The sequence below is a fragment of the Boleophthalmus pectinirostris genome, unplaced genomic scaffold, assembly GCF_026225935.1.
Source record: "Boleophthalmus pectinirostris isolate CB_2022bp ecotype Guang Dong unplaced genomic scaffold, ASM2622593v1 HiC_scaffold_10, whole genome shotgun sequence".
Taxonomy (NCBI): domain Eukaryota; kingdom Metazoa; phylum Chordata; class Actinopteri; order Gobiiformes; family Gobiidae; genus Boleophthalmus; species Boleophthalmus pectinirostris.
This window is the reverse complement of record NW_026570971.1, coordinates 9,611,487-9,627,991: the sequence shown is the minus strand read 5'-3', so window position 1 is coordinate 9,627,991 and position 16,505 is coordinate 9,611,487. Positions and strand designations below refer to the sequence as shown.

Genomic DNA, 16,505 nt, shown 5'->3' with positions numbered 1-16,505 from the left:
TGTATTTGGAGTTAAAGTTCAGTTCGCAAAATGTACAGTTTGTGTCCATTGTTCTTCTGAGATGATTCTTTAGAGGATAACAGCGATGTAGAAGCTTGTTGGTGATGAGATATTTGTGAGGTCATGTCCGTACATTTTCCATGGAATATTGTCAATAGAGTCGGCTGCTAACAGCGCATAAGTAGGGCTCCGTTTGGGAGGTGCACTGCTCATTTCTGCAGCAACTCATTATAAGGCAAGTTTAACTAAAATTGAAGCCAAGTTAAGTTCATTTTGAAAAGGTTTCCAAAGTTTGGTGCACAGCATCTTCACTCACGCCTGCTCAAGCTGCCATCTTCAGGTGCGGCCCTGTCCTGTCGCTTCCCCAGTTTAGGCTCCTGACTCTACTAATGACATCACTCTGTTGCAGCCAATGACATAACAGCAGGAGTAACCCTGTCGTCATGTCACTGAATACATCTCAGAACATCTAATAAACAAAATGTGAACTAAAACGTGTTAAATTTATACTACTCAGTTTGGAAAAATATCAGAATAAATTTATATTTTTGTTTATTAAAGTAAAATGGCAAATACTGGTACGGATTATTTTGTCTTCCCCAGATTTTGGTTGTGACATGTCCCCACCGTCCCTATGCAAACCTACGCCCTTGTCTGTCCAACACATGTATTAAACATTTAACCTCCTCGGAGAACAGGATGCGATGCCGTCAGTCGAAGTACAGATCAGATCTGTGGTGCTTTTTTTGTTATATGCAAAATAGAGAAGTGAAATGATTCAGGGAAAGCAATAACGTCTAACAAGCACGTGGTGAGCCCCTACCAGGAAAGGAAAGTGACACTGAGCATCTTTAATGTTGTGGAAATCCACAGGCTGTATATATAAGTGGACATAAAACCAAAAATATGAAAATGAAAAAACAACTATTTTCCTTCATTATTTGTTTCCAAAACCAAAATGAAAAAACAGAGAATGGTTCGGGTTTTTTTTTTTCAGTTATCGACTTTGTGTTTAAATGAATAATGGAAAAAACGGATAACGGCCATTTCCCATTTCCGTGACTTAAACTGCGAATGCCAGACTGAACCAGGACTGAACCAGGACTGAAACAAAACTAAACAGGAATAAACCAGGTCTAAGCCAGGACTAAAACAAGACTAAACCAGCTTTAAACCAGGACTAAACTGGTCTCAGTCCTGGTCCTGGACCCAGTCTGGTCCAAGTCTCACTCCTGATCACCCGACAGTCTACGCGAGCACACCTTTGCGCCTGTCCTGACACTCCTGGTTCAGACCTGGTTCAGTCCTGGTTCAGTCCTGGTTCAGTCCTGGTTTAGTCCTGGTTTAGTCCTGGTTCACAGAAACGGAAAACGGACGGTTTCCGTTTTTTCATTTTGGTTTTGACGACAAATAATGAAGAAAAAAGTTGTTTTTTCATTTTCTTATTTTTGATTTTATTTTGAAAAATGAATTAACCAATGATACACGGATTCTTCTTCCTCTCTCTCTCTCTGGTGTGATCGACAGCTGTTGCACCTCGTTGCTAAGTGCCGCCTGCCACCTTCAACAACCTCGCTCCCGATTGGCTCTTCGGTTGCCACGAAACGTTCGCTCATAATAATAAATATGGAACTTTGCTGCAAATTAGCCGCTATAACTGCTCGCCTTCAATGGCCTGGAACAGTAGCTACGGCGCCCCTACAACCACTTCGTCTATATCCAGTCAAAATCTGGTTTCTGGCGGCAAAGAACAAGAGATAGAGCCACTTATTTCACAAATATATTTCCAGCTACCGCATTACCTCACTTCAAAATTAGCCTGCTTCCATTGCTCTTAACAGTATAGACCTCGTGTGCTCCATACCCACTGACTAACCCTTCCTCTGCGGCCGGACCAGAGGGCACGCCTGGGGGGTGTGTGGTCTGAGCCCTGCCCTCTCTGTCTCCACTCTCCCCTCTCCTCTGACCGTTTTTAACCATTGATTCCATTTACAAGCCCGATCTATAGAAAGTTGAAATTAAAGTTCAATGGCGTTGGTTTTGTGCTACCTTACCATTATTTCTCGCCCACAGACATCGCCGAGGGACTGAGCGGGCCTCACCAGGGACCAGATAGAGTCATTTGTGGCCTGGGTTCTAAATATGACGCTGGTGCACACAGAGGCATTGTTCCCATGTTCCCAGTGACTGTATTTAGGTCTACCTGCTGTTATTTTCTAAATAAGTGTTTTAAATAGAAAAACTCTGGACAAAGAAATGATTGAGCTCAGCAAAAACAAGTTACATTAGACACAGCGCTATAGTTAGTCTGATATATGTTTTAAAACGTAGGCGTAGTAGTTTTCGCTATATTTAAACGGGGAGATGAGGCACTGATGAGAGCGACGGAAAAGACTTGTTTGACTGTTGAGCTGAGTTTGCACATATGAATTTAAAGGTCCTATAGTGCACACAGTTGACTCTTGTGAGGTTTAAGTCACGTTATAATCAGTGTTGGGAAGTACGAATTACTGTAATGCGTTGCTTTTTGCTGTAACGCAGTAATGTGGCAGTACAGGGAAAATACTGTAATATTTTACTTGGTACAAATGTCAGTAACGCGCATCACAAAGCATTTTTAACCTGGATTGAAGTGGTGGATTTTTTGTTTTTCTTCATACAAATTCGCTAAAATTACGGCGATATCAGCAGCAGTGAAACGCCATTGTTACAGTTCCGAGTGTCGGGACACCTTGCTCCACAGGCTCGGGATTCTCTCAGGGTAAATCCTAGATTCCAAGTCCTAGTCCAAGATTAGTCCTGGTTCAGAACTGGTTTAGACCTGGTTTATTCCTGGTTTAGTCTGGTTTAGTCCTGGTTTAGTCCTGGTTCAGCTCTGGTTTAGTCCTGGTTCAGTCTTGGTTTCGTCTTGAGAAAGATCCGGAGTCTGTTGCCACAAACACCAGAACAACAAGAAACTCTACGCCGTGTTATTAGCCAGGACTAGATCAGGACTGGACCAGGACTAAACCAGGACTAAACCAGGACTAAACCAGTGTCATTAGTGGAATATAAATATACACATGCCACAGCCATCGAGCCGATTGCCTCTGCTGATGGTGTTCTGTAATAAACACACTGAAGTTTCCCTCAACCTGGTCTCTCATCGTTCCGGGAAAAGACCAGGAAAATGGCACTTGTTTCCAGGACAACAGACGCCCTGGACGCACATTAAGTATTTTCCCCCCGTTCGTCCCAAGGTGTCCAAGGCGTCCAAAGCGTGCGTTGGGGGAGTCAAAACTCAAAAGCAAAGGTGTCCAACTAGAGGCGTCCAGCTCATTTTATGACGCCCCGATCTGAACAGCATTAGTCTGTTTACATCTCCAAAGGTCAAAATGCTCCGTTCCACCTTGTGATGTCATTCAGTTGTAGTTTTCATGTTAACAGCTCCTAAACAGCCCAGGTTTGAAATCACTCAAATGACTCTAGTGAAGGTGTATGGAGTTTAAAAACACTGTAGGACACTTCTTGTGGAGGTGGAACAAAGTGTTTTCCATTTGAGAGAAGAACTCAGCCTAAATATACAGGTTTGTGTGTTAATAAACGTGTGAATGAAACAACATTATGACATAGATCAGAAAAGTTTAGTATAGGCCATTCATTTAAAGTAATATTATGCAGTATTAACATTTAATTATAACACACAATTCAGATCATTTGCAAAGAATAAAACTTAAGTTAGTGTATTATGTAACTTTCTGGACTTGGGACATCACCTGCATGATTCCATGGATATGAAAAGTTAAAACCAAACTCCAGAACATTCTCCACAGAGACAGATACTTTTTACTAAAAAAGCTAAACCTAATTACGAAAATTATAGTCTGGAAACAAGCAGGAAAAGGCCTCCTCCAGGTCAAATATGTCAGGTTTGTGGAGATGCAAGCCCACTTGGCATAAGGACACATGTTTTCTAAGTTTTGCAGTGCAGTAAACACAACCAAATGAAAGAACATGCTTTTATTTTAGTCTTAAAATTACACAGTGAGGCTTTAATTGAACTCGGTATATGTAAATGATTGTTTTGTTTTCTGGTGCTGCCTTTAAAATATGAAAAACAGAACCAGTTCAACTAGTTCAACTGTTTGCACTGGTCCAAACTTATCCCACACATTCCGGGTCAGGTTAACCCGGATTATTCACCGCAACAATTTACAAATATGTTCACAACTCTAAGTTAACAGCATATGTTACCTTATCGAATGAAAATGATTGTGGACAACCCCTTTAATGGATTCCTCATTTATGATTCACTTTTTTTTTTTTATATATATATTGTATCTCGAAATTTGTCCTCTGCATTTGACCCATCCTTCAAAGACACTCATCAGAAGCATTTCACTGCTTATTATTTATCTTTAAATGCATTAATCTCAGTTATTAATTCCATTCAGATCCTCTTACAGTTTATGTGAGGCAGATCAGATATTTGTTGTGGTCCCAAGAGTCAAAAAACAACTAGGAAAACACTCATTTAAACAGCAGTAAACAAAGCGGTCGAGATGGATGTAGACGAAGACATACATTCTGTGTTGGCAACGATTCCCGAGATCGAGGATTTGAAGCCAGAACAAAGAGAAGGTTTGGTGAATTTTATCAAGGGGAAAGACATTATTGCTCTTCTTCCTACAGGATTTGGTGCATTACATACGTCACAACCAAACAGCAGCGATTGGTTACATTAAAAAAGTACCCGCCTACCGTTGTGCGAACGAATCCTAATGCTGGTTTCCACGAAGTAAATCGGCTGATGAATCAGGCTATCTCACATTAACTTCTGACCCTTCGTTTAAAAATACTCTGGTTCAATATTTCCATATCCCGTGTAATTGTTTTTGATCATTTTGTTGAATTTTGTTGTTCATCTTGTTGTATTTTGTGACTATATTTGAACTCTGTATTAGTTTTTGTTCAAATTTTATTTATTATGTGTCTAACAGTCAAGTGTTAATGTGCAGGACACTTTTGGGGTGTTTAAAGTTCACACTGGAGGTCACACACAAGTCGCATTTAACTGGAAATGTGAACAACCTCGCAAAATAAATTGGATTTCACAAAAAATGTGAAGTCTGAACATGGCCTTAGACTTTAATCTGAGTTGTTTTTTTTTAACACAATCTTACCATAAAGAACTGACCTAGCTGGAACTACAACAGATGAGATGATTTGTGGTGTTAAACAAGACATAAACATACATATAGAACACCCCAAGCTTGATGTAATATCCTCCAGCAGAGTGTCATTGGGCGCAGCGCTGGAGGATGAGTATAGAGAACAAATTTCAATTTTATAGCCTACCCACCACTGCACCACAGCTAAAACGTGAGCATTGTTGGCGATACAAACCGCGTGTGAATATAGCTTTCCCGTCTATGTACAGAAACCATAAATCCGCCTCAGCCTCTGGTGCAGACAGGCAGACTGCGCAGTGCTTCCAGATGGACCGCTCACACTTCACAATGAGAAGGAGCCGGTCTGTGCTGAGTGCCAGAGCTGTGTGTCTGCCACCACATCAAAGCCCCCGCACAGACCTCTGAACGGCTGATTTATGAGGAGTTACTGGGAAGTACTCAGTTAGATTTACTCTATTTCCTTTATTTATTATTAATTTGAACATTTGTCAAAACAAAAATTAAAAAAAGACAAACCAAAAGTCAGTCAAGTTCAGTTTCATCAGTATACTTGAGTTACTTTTTGAAGGAATTGTACTTGAGTAAAAGTGTTAAAAAGTAAAAAACTATGAGAAATCTGTAAGTTAACAATATTTTTAGATTTAAAGAGCCCATATTACGATAATGTTTTCTATGTTATAATGTGTTTTCCCATCACAAACAAAGCTGGAGTGGGGTTTTATTTCATTCACACATTTTTTATTTATTTATTTTTTAGTTCAATATGTCCTGAAAATGAAGCCAGAGATTTAAAGCTGTTTCTGTTTTAAATGTTTCCAAAAATGGTCAATTTTGGCTGTTTTTTCACATAAAATGCCTTTATATATGAAAATAATACATTTCTTACATTCATGTGAGGAAACTACAGGAGAAGTTTCAAAATAATATTTCCAAATTTAAGATTTTTTCCTATTCACCTGTTTTTTTCTGTTTTGTAAGTGCAACTACGATTCTGAGAGTCAAAAGAAGTGGCATAAGGCTAAGTTCTAACAGTTTGGCAGTGCTTCCATTGTAGGGAGTATTATACCTCTGATGACGTAGTAGTCTGAGATTTAAAAGACGAGGCCTAAGACTGGACTTCTAACAGGTTATTGGAGTTTTTTTTATTTTTTTATTTACTGAATCCTCAAGACACTGTGATACTGTTGTCCATGCCAGTCTAGTACAGTTTAATCTGGCAAACCTTACATTGTAGGGAGTATTATACCTCTGGTGACGTGGTCTGAGAGTTAAAAGAAGAGTCATAAGGCTGGATTTCTAAAAGTTTATTGGAGTTTTTAACTTAACTCTCAAGACATTGTGATAGTGTTGTCCATGCCAGTCTAGTACAGTCAAATCTGGCAATCCTTCCATTGTAGGGAGTATTATACCTCTAATAATATAGTAGTCTGAGATTTAAAAGAAGAGGCATAAGGCGGGATTTCTAAAAGTTTATTGGATGTTTTTTAACTGAACCTTCAAGATACTGTGATAGTGTTGTCCATGCCAGTCTAGTACAGTCAAATCTGGCAGCCCTTCCATTGTAAGGAGCATTATACCTCTGATGATGTAGTAGTCTGAGAGTTAAAAGAAGAGGCATACGGCTGGAATTCTAGCAATTTATTGAAGTTTTTTTTAACTGAACCCTCAAGATATTGTGTTAGTGTTGTCCATGCCAGTCTAGTGCAGTCCAGTGTGGCAATCCTTCCATTGTAGGGAGTATTATACCTCTGAAGACATAGAACCTAGGTCAAGGTAACAAGGATTTTTTTTTTTTTTTTTTTTTTTTTACACCGTGCACAGTGCCATTCAAATCAGTTTTATTTTATCCGTATCAGTCTAGTGCAGTCCAGTCTTGCAATTTTTCCATTGTAGGGAGTATTATACCTCTGATGACATAGGCCAAAATAACAAGGACTTGCGGAATTTTACACCGTGCACAGTATCAATCATATTTGTTTTATTTTGTCAGTATATTTGGGTTTATATATGTTCTCAGTCTACTTTGAGTTCAAACACAAAGAACATGTTTTGGTGACCTATGTCTAAAAATAAAGCAAACGATTTCAGGCAAAGTGTGGAAACTTTGAATAACATCTCCAAGCAGGTGACCGACCCTCTACCCAAACGTTACACAGTGCACCAACATAAACGACTAAAATAGTGTATTTTTCCACTTCTGGTTGGAACAAACAGCATTTCTTCTGCCCAATATAACTTCTGTGGCAGAGGATTTGAGCCATATCATTAGGAAACATTGCAAATCATAAGATACAAACTCCAGAGTGTGCATGGAAATCTTGTAAATAAAGTTAAAGACATATCATTACCTCAGCTGACACATTCACCTCTGTGTCCATGTATTCTGGTTATAATTGAGTCATTAAGGCTGACCATAATGTGCACTTTTTCCTTATTCTTTTGCATTTTTGGATGTGATTTCAGGACACACCTTGGACCCGGGCAGGTGCTGGATTTATATAATGGTTTTTGGCAGAGTGATTAATGAATTATGACAGTGATAATGAGAGGTGTGTCCAACAGCTAAAATAATATTACTAATTTTAAAAAGGTGCACTGTGCAACTTTTCTGGGTTTTCTGTGACGGAGATTTTATTGCTTTGTCTGAAATGTTTCACAGTGTGGCATTAAACTTTTCTATCTTCATGGAGACCAAACCAGACCAAGTTACAGATCAGGTCTGTGGAGAGGCGACCCCGCTCACCGTCAGAATGCATGTTTTTCTAGGTATTTTAAGCAATAAAACTACAGGCAGTTGAATAAATGTAAGGTAGAGCTGTTTAATGTCACACTGTGGAACATTCCATAAAGCCTACAGTAAATATCTTCATGCGAAATGTTATAAAATATGGTTAACTTTCTGTTTCCATAAATGAATCTTGCAGGTGGAGTGCCACCTCCAGAAAGTTACACACTGTACTTTAAAAAATACACAATGAACTTGAAGTGACAAAATTAATTAATTAAATAATCACTGTATTTATATAGCGCCTTCAAAGATAACCAAAGCACTTTACAGTTCATTATTCATTCGCTCCACACTCTGTGGTGGTAAACTGTTATTGTTGCCACAGCTGCCCTGGGGCAGGCTGACGGAAGTGAGGCTGCCAATCTGCACCATTGGCCCCTCCGACCACCACCAACACTCACACACACACCACTTTCATACTAGGCAATGTGGGTGAAGTGTCTTGCCTAAGGACACAACGAAAGTTTTAGCCACTGACGCCCCCCTGTGGCAACTGGAATTCCCAGTGTCTCCCATCCAAGTACTAACCAGGCCCAGCCCTGCTTAGTTTCTGAGATCTGACGGGATCAGGCTTTGACAAGCCGGTATGGTCATGACATATTTTGAAAAGTATACTGGAACCACTTAGAAATACTTACATGTTGCTATTTAAAATGCACAAAGTAACTTTCATGGTGGAACGTTATGATAGGGTCACTAGACGTCCCTATTTACCCAGGTCCCAGTTTTGAGCCCTGTGTCCCTTGTCCCAGCAGATTTGTCCAAAACCAGTGGTTTATCTCAGTTTTATACAAGAAATGTCCCATGTGTCCTTATTTTTTACCCATCTGATACGTGCAGCAGTAAAGAGAGGCATAAATTGTCATTTGTTTAGGTAAAATACAGAAAAGCTGCTTAGAAATGACCAAAACACAAAGAAAATGTGACTATACTGACTCACATTAGTGCCAAGTGCATAGCAATTTTCATTAATTGCGCATTTGTTTCACAATTTTATTACTCTCTGGAAATGTTAATGCTTTGTCTGAATGTTCCTTTAACCTTGCCCGAAAGATGAATTCTTACGATTTTTGTGACTTCAAAAACTTCTCAGGTTGTTCACTCACAGAGCAGCCAAACCCATCCACCAGAAATGTCCCACAGTGCACCTTTAGATCAGGCGTCACTTTATCCTCCACAAACCTAAACCTGTTACATTTTTACCCCGTCTGATATTAATACCATCACGTGCAGACTAGGTTAGGGCTTTTGCTATTTCCAGGCCTGCAAACCCGTAAACACACAGAGCAGAGGGACTCAAGATGGCCGCCCGTGCTGGCTCTGGTCATCTCGCTGCCCACAGATGGTTTCTATGTTAAACACGAGGGCCCGGTGAGGGAAGACATGTCCCCAAAAGCTCTTCTCCACCTCCTCCTCCTCCTCCGGGCTCTTCACAGCTGTGGACCGGCCCCAGACAGCCGCCAACGAAAGCGCTATGCTCGCTTTTTATCATTTTAGAAGCAGTTATTTACGCAGTGTTGTTTTTGCTCAGTGGAAAAGTGTCTCGTCCAGAAGAGAGGATCCGTGAAGGGACTTAGTTAAAATGATACTGTTTGATGTGGAGAAATGATTGGGTTTCAGACTAGACTGAATAAATATATATGAGACTGTAAAAGTGGTTCAAAATGTTATGTACTCGTTATGGAATTATACATAGAGAAAAAAAGAAAGTCAAAGATGTGTCCTGATATGTGGCAAAGTTCAAATCAAATACATTTTAGGATAATCAAAGTATCAACAATCAGACACTAAACGATACAAAAACTAGTCTCGAAACTAGATACTTGTTTAAGCAAATATCAATACTACAAAGTCCCATTGATAGAACAGAAATTAACCTTTCCTGAATAGTTTTACAATGATCTTGAGCTGTATCAGAAAAAGTATAAGAGCACACAGACGAGTTTACGCCCATTGGTCAACACATGTAGGTGCTGTAAAGTCATGGAAAATTCACTTTAGGTCATGAAAAAGTCATGGAAAAGTTATGAAATTTTGTTAGTGAAAAAGAGTGGGAACCCTGTGAGAATCGAGTCTATTCTTTATAGTATAGAAATTGAGTTTCAAATGTTAGTATCATGACAACATTATTGCTGATAACCATTGCAATCCTGGTTTATTCTTAGTTACACACAAAAACTTATGACCTGATGGCCAAGTTCTTTATGTTAAAATTTTGTGTTTTTGTTCTCAGAAAGCAGAATCCAGACCTCCACAGATCTGACCTGTAACTTGGCCTGCTTGTTTCAACAGGCTCTATTCATGTGAAACATGCGATGACAATTTCTGGTGTATTTCCCGACACTGGGCTCGCTGACCGACTGTGATAAAACCCACTGAAGTAAATGTGATCAGTGGGGAAATGAAGACCGCATACAGTATGTATGTGCTGTTTGGAATCATCTTGAATTGGCGCCTCATCTCTTCTAATCACATGTACCCAGTGCACTCTGAGGTGTGCGTCAGTGGGGAAATGATGAAAATTGAGGTATGATTGTAATTGTTGATTTTCCAAACATAACAGAACACTACAATGACATGGAGATGAGCATTGGACACAATCTCACAGCTAACTGTAAGAGGGTTCGAATAGGTTCTATTCAGGCTTATGTCACAAACCAGGAAGACGTTTGGAAACATGCGCTGACACTTCCAGTGTAGTTCTGGACAGTGGGCTCGCCGACCAACTGTGATAAAACCAATTGAAATGTGATAAAACCATGGATTCTGCAACCTTTAGCAGCAGTCTTCATAATGTGGAACTCTAATTGCACCTTCAATCTGTGGATTATCGGAGTTGTGCGTCAGTGGGGAAATGATTAAAAACTGAGGTATGGTTGTAACTGTTGATAACATAACGGAACGCGACAATGACATGTAGATGAGGAAAACTCGGCCATTTTCTTATTTTAACTAGATTTTGTCAGACTTACTACCACGAACAGAGCCCGCCACAAGTTGTCATTGCATGTTTCCAATCATCTTCCTGGTTTGTGATGTAAGCATGAATACAGCTTATAGGGCCCAGGAGAGATCACTAAATTACTCAAACATGCATGGATGACATATAAAACCTCTTCAGGCATGCTTTTGATGAGGAGACGTTATAATAATATCTTTAAGTAAGATATTGCTAACCAGTTACTAATTAAAATCCCACAACATGAGCAGAGAATCTTCCAGCTGCTTTTACTGCAACTGCAAGTACTACTGTCTTACCACTGTGACTCAACTCTGAACCTCTCACATGAACACATTACATTTGAAGTTTAAGTACACGGTCACTTGACGCTACCGGGTACAGAGCATGTGGGGGGTGCAGCGGCAGAGTCGTTAGCACAGTCCAGGTGCAGCAGACCACCAGGGGGCGTGCGCACGAAAAGAGGCGTGGTCACAGGTTTGAGGCACGCCTTACACGGTTGTTTCCCGTCCAGTTTCAACACGGCGTCTGAGGCCTGGATCTGTGAATGAGACAAGAGAGAGGTAAAGTAAGACATCGCAATTTCACCATGTTTTTTTGTTTGTTAATGATGCTGTACTTGATTTTTACCATTTTAAAATGTGAAAAACATAACAAGTTCATTCTAAATAGTGTGCAGAGGTCCAAAGTTATTCCTCACTTACCTTTAAAGTATCCTAATTATTCACCCCAATGGGTTCATAAGCTTTTGACATGTTTTAGAGACTAAAGCGGATTTTGCCATGACGATAATGCTAACAACAGCAACTAGCATGTTAAGCGCGCACTAAAACTTTTTTTAATTAGAGGCAGATATTACACAACAGGCTTATTCTGATCAAGAGCTGCTTATACAATATATCTGTACTAGAGTAAGACAGATTCAGCTCAATTACATGAGGAAAAATGGGTATATGGTCTTTAAAAGTCCCCAGTTATACTAAAATACATGTTATTTTCTTTTGCTTTAATCAATTATATCACGTTTCATCATAAGTAGTATTTTGTTTTGAACTTGGGGATATTCATCACTGGCCTGAGCAGTCAGAAGGGGCTAAAAAACGGACAATAGAGCATGAAAAACCTCTGTCCAAATGAGAAAATTCAATCACAGCTGGTAATTTGTAGTAGCCAGACTGGTGCCACCTAGTGCCTCTGCTCAATTTCATTTTTCTCCAGCGACTAGGTCAGGAATCAGAATTCACTAGACGGTTTGCAAGAACCCCAGAATTTGTAGACCGAGGTCGAGATGGATGTAGACGAAGCCAGACAAGCTGTGATGGCAACAAATCCTGAGAGCGAGGATTTAAAGTCGGAACAAAGAGATTGTTTGGGGAATTTTATCAAGGGGAAAGACGTTATTGTCCTTATTCCTATGGGATTTGGCGCATTACATATGTCACGACCAAATAGCAGCAATTGGTTAAATAAAAAGTACCCACCTACCGTCGAGCAAACGAATCCTAATGCTGCGAGGTCAGATGGTTTCCACAAAGTGAAACCAGCTGAATTTTTAGCACGTGTCCCTCAAATATGGAAGTCATTTAGAAATTTCTCGTATCATTCAGAACAAAATTCTTCTACCTGAGATAAGTAATAGTTTGGTGCTTCGATTGTTGATTCTGCAAAAGTCTGTGTTGTTTCCCAGTCCTTCATGTTGTTTTTTCCCCATTTTGATCTGTAAAATGTCATGTTTGTATTTGACGCAAACGGAAGATTGGTCTCTCTGGACTGGTTAATTCCCCTGTCAATCAAAGATCCACTTTTGAAAAGTTTGAAAACATTTTTTCAAAGTTCTTGCTGGACAGGTAACAGAATCAGATAAATGACATGTATAGTAATTGGAGACTAAAGTGTTTTTCTATAAACACAACATTTTAAATGACCAAACCCCCAACCCAAGTAGCTAGATAAAAAATAGTAGTAGGTCTAGCAGGTTTCAGCTTTGACTTACCCAGAATGCCTTGTGCCTGAGTAGCCGTGAATGCTCCAAAGCTCTCTCCACTCTCTTCATACGACTCTGGTGGAACATCTCCCTCATGGACCCGACCAGAAACCCCGAGAGGAGCTGTATGGACCAAGACTCAGGCAGGACCTCCAGAACCTTCTCCCCTGACAGCTGCTGGGGGTATTTCTGCAGCAGGTCCAGGGCGGCCGGAGAGTGCCCCTCGCTGGTTAAGTAGATGTGGAGCAGGTGGAGTAGAGGTTCCTGTGTGCTCTGGAGGTTCTTGTTTGTGGAGAGCCTACAGCAGAAGTCCTCAGCAGCTGCGGGGTCTGGACAGTCGTGGACGAGCAGACTCAGGGCTCCTCGGTGGTCCCCGGTACGAGCCAGAAGAACGGCCTTCTCGATGTGCAGAGCTGTGGGTTTGACGTGATCTGGAAGACAGTGGAGTTTGGGTTGAATGATACTTTGCAGCTGATGTCCTCAACATTCCCTGGAGGTTTGATGCTAACTGTAAGCACTGTTCTGTCTGAAGTTTTGTTGGACTTCAATCTCATCTTTATTTTCAAACAATTTGACCAGAAAGAGCTGGAACTACAACAGGTGACATGATTTGTGTGTGAAACAAGTCTCTCACTTATAAAATTACACATAGTATAATAATATAATAAGTAGTAATTACTCTCACATTTTTCTTGAAAATCAAACATGTAAACACGACAATGACCGTTTTTCAGTTTTCAGACAATCTTAAAACTTTTTTGACAGTAAGTGCTGAACATTCCACCATAGAGATACATGTATGACACCCCCAGTGTGATGTCACTGCAAAGTATCGATAGGTTGTGTTGATGTGATATCACAGCACTCTAGTTGAACATGACGATGAAGAAGGATGAACGATGTGTGACTTCTGTAATATAAGTTCATAATTATCTCTATTAAAATCGACTCTTGAGAGTTTTAAGTCATGTTAGAATGCGGTTACCTGCTCAAAAACCTACCCAGTGTTGTGTTTTGTTTCATTCACACATGTTTGAGTAATCCTGCATTAAACTGTCTACATCTCCAAAGCTCAAAATTCTCTATTCCACCCTGTGATGTCATGAAGTTTTAAGTTAACAGCTAAGTTTTACATTTTAAGTAGAGACTGGCAATTCCAAGGTTATGGTTTTTGGCCCTAGCTCCCTAAATTGTTCTTTTTCTGTGGACCTGGATTCATTAAATCATTTAGTGAAGCCAGTGGTTACAAACTTAGGTGTCAAAATGGACCCAGATCTAAAATTTGATCAGTAAATTAGTGCTTTTGTAAAATCTTGTTTTTTCCAGCTAAGACAACTGGCCAAAATTAAGCCTATTTTGTCAACACAACACTTCAGAACTGTCATACATGCATTTGTGATGACTAGATTGGATTATTATAATGCACTTTATGTTGGTGTTAGCCAAAATGCACTTTCCCAACAGGTCCAGAACTCAGCGGCTCAACTTTTAACTGGAACCCGGAAACGCGAGAGCATCTCACCTATTTTAGCTTCTCCCCACTGGCTCCCAGTGTCTTTTAGAGTTGATTTTAAAATTCTTTTATTTACTTTTAAGTGTTTGCACGGCCTAGCGCCCTCCTACCTCACTGACTTGATCCACCCTTATGTCCCCTCTCACACACTCACTTCTGCAGACCAACTCCAGCTCGCCGTCCCAAAGACTAAACGTTGCTTCGTGGGGACCATGCATTTTCTGTTTCTGCCCCATGGCTCTGGAACCAGTTACCATTAGAGCTTAGACAGGCCGAGTCTGTACTTGTTTTTAAATCAGTCCTAAAAGCGCACGTTTTTTCACTCGCTTTTAATAAGTGACATGTATATTTCTTGTTGAGTATATTACTGTTTTTCTATGTTTTTAGTAGCTGTATTGTATGTGTACCATATATTTTCTTCTACTGCGATTGTCATTGTCTGTCCTGTGTTTGTGTACAGCACTTTGGCGTACTGTAAAGTTTTTAAAGTGCTTTATAAATAAAGTTGGTATGGTATGGTATGGTAATTCCAGGGCTGAAATGATCCAAATGAGTCTAGTGAAAGTGTATGGAGTTTAAAAACGCAGTGACGGACTTCCTTTATTACCACATGACATCGCAAGGTGGGACAGAGTGTTTTCTGTTTGAGAGAAGTAATATGTAGGGTTTGTGTGTGTGAATGAAACAAAACACAACTCCAGGTATGTTTGTGATGAGGGAACATTATGACAGAGATATGGGACCTTTAAATATTGTTTTATAGTCTCTTTTAATGCAGTTGTTTTACATTATTATGTGCAGAACTTTGAAAACTGTTGTGTTTATAAAATGTACTTTACAAATAATGTTGGACTGGATTAGAATTGAACTTTTAGATCATTTAACATGGCACTCAGGCTCTCTGTGGCATAAGGATAATTGTCAGAGGCTTCAAAAGTTCAGTTCTCTTTCTCCAGCAGTGGAACCTTCAGCCTCATCAGCCTCTTTAGCTACTAGTACTCCTCCTCACATTTTCCCAACAAATCTGTCATTTCTCTCTCTTATAATGATTTTTATTTGCACATGGAATAACAAAAAATACTATAAAAATATGATGAAATCTGACCATACACAGCTGAGACATCATAACGCTGTGACTCCCATAGAAGGTCCTGTAGTTTCCCTCTGGTCTCCGTGTCCTCTTGGCTCTGCAGGCTCTGGGACACATACGCCAGGGCCAGGTGGGTGTGATGCCCCGCCTCCTGCAGCACAAACCACCAATCACATTTCACTCGTTTTATTCGGGGGTCTATGGAGCTCAACAGCCGACGGGCAACTCTGGACTCACATTTACAAGTAAGGAACTGTGTGTAGTCTGTGATCTTACCACAATCGCAACGAACAAACTCCATCTCCGAAATAAAGTCCACAAAACTGAAATAATCATTATCGGCCCCAAAACACTCACCAAAATTCACAATAACTTCACCCTCTCCATTGACGGCTCCTCAGTCCCCTCCTCCTCCCACCTCTGTAACCTTGGCATCTTCTTTGACCCAGACTCTTTCCTTTGAACACCACGTCAAACACATCACCAAACCCGCCTTCTATCACCTCCAGGACATCACTCGCCTCCGCCCCAGTGGAGATCTCCGAGGGACGTGAAGATCTCTGAGGGATGGAAGCCAGTGGAGATCTTTGAGGGACGGGTAGACAGTACAGATCTCTGAGGGACAAGGAGACAGAGGAGATGTCTGAGGGACGAGGAGCCAGTGGAGATCTCTGAGGGACGAGGAGCCAGTGGAGATCTCTGAGGGAGGGAGCCAGGAGCCAGTGGAGATCTCTGAGGGACGAGGAGCCAGTGGAGATCTCTGAGGGACCAGGAGCCAGTGGAGATCTCTGAGGGACGCTCTGAGGGACCAGTGGAGAGAGTGGAGATCTCTGAGGGACGGGGAGCCAGTGGGGAGCCAGTGGAGATCTCTGAGGGATGGGGAGACGGTGGAGATCTCGCAACACAAGATCAGGGTTGACAGGGCCTTCTCCGCTCTGAAACTCCCTCCCCAAAACACATCAGAGACTCATCCACACTGTTTAAAAAAGCCCTGAAAACC

The 16,505-nt window shown here is 40.7% G+C and overlaps 1 protein-coding gene across 2 annotated transcripts in view; it reads right to left on the bottom strand.

Moving 5' to 3' along the window:
* Positions 1–9,612: 9,612 nt before the first annotated feature.
* si:ch211-266g18.9 (transforming growth factor-beta receptor-associated protein 1) overlaps positions 9,613–16,505 on the bottom strand; it is a 29,902-nt gene continuing 23,009 nt past the window's right edge. Inside the window, exons 11-13 of one of the 2 annotated variants that reach the window (XM_020917534.2) lie at positions 15,521–15,656; positions 12,912–13,333; positions 9,613–11,459 (exon numbers count right to left, since the gene is read on the bottom strand). In XM_020917534.2, coding sequence (XP_020773193.2) covers positions 11,280–11,459; positions 12,912–13,333; positions 15,521–15,656 — 738 coding nt within the window. In that variant the 3' untranslated portion in view covers positions 9,613–11,279. Of the gene's footprint in view, positions 11,460–12,911; positions 13,334–15,520; positions 15,657–16,505 lie in introns of those variants that run through there. The other variant, XM_055161800.1, reaches the window with a different exon arrangement.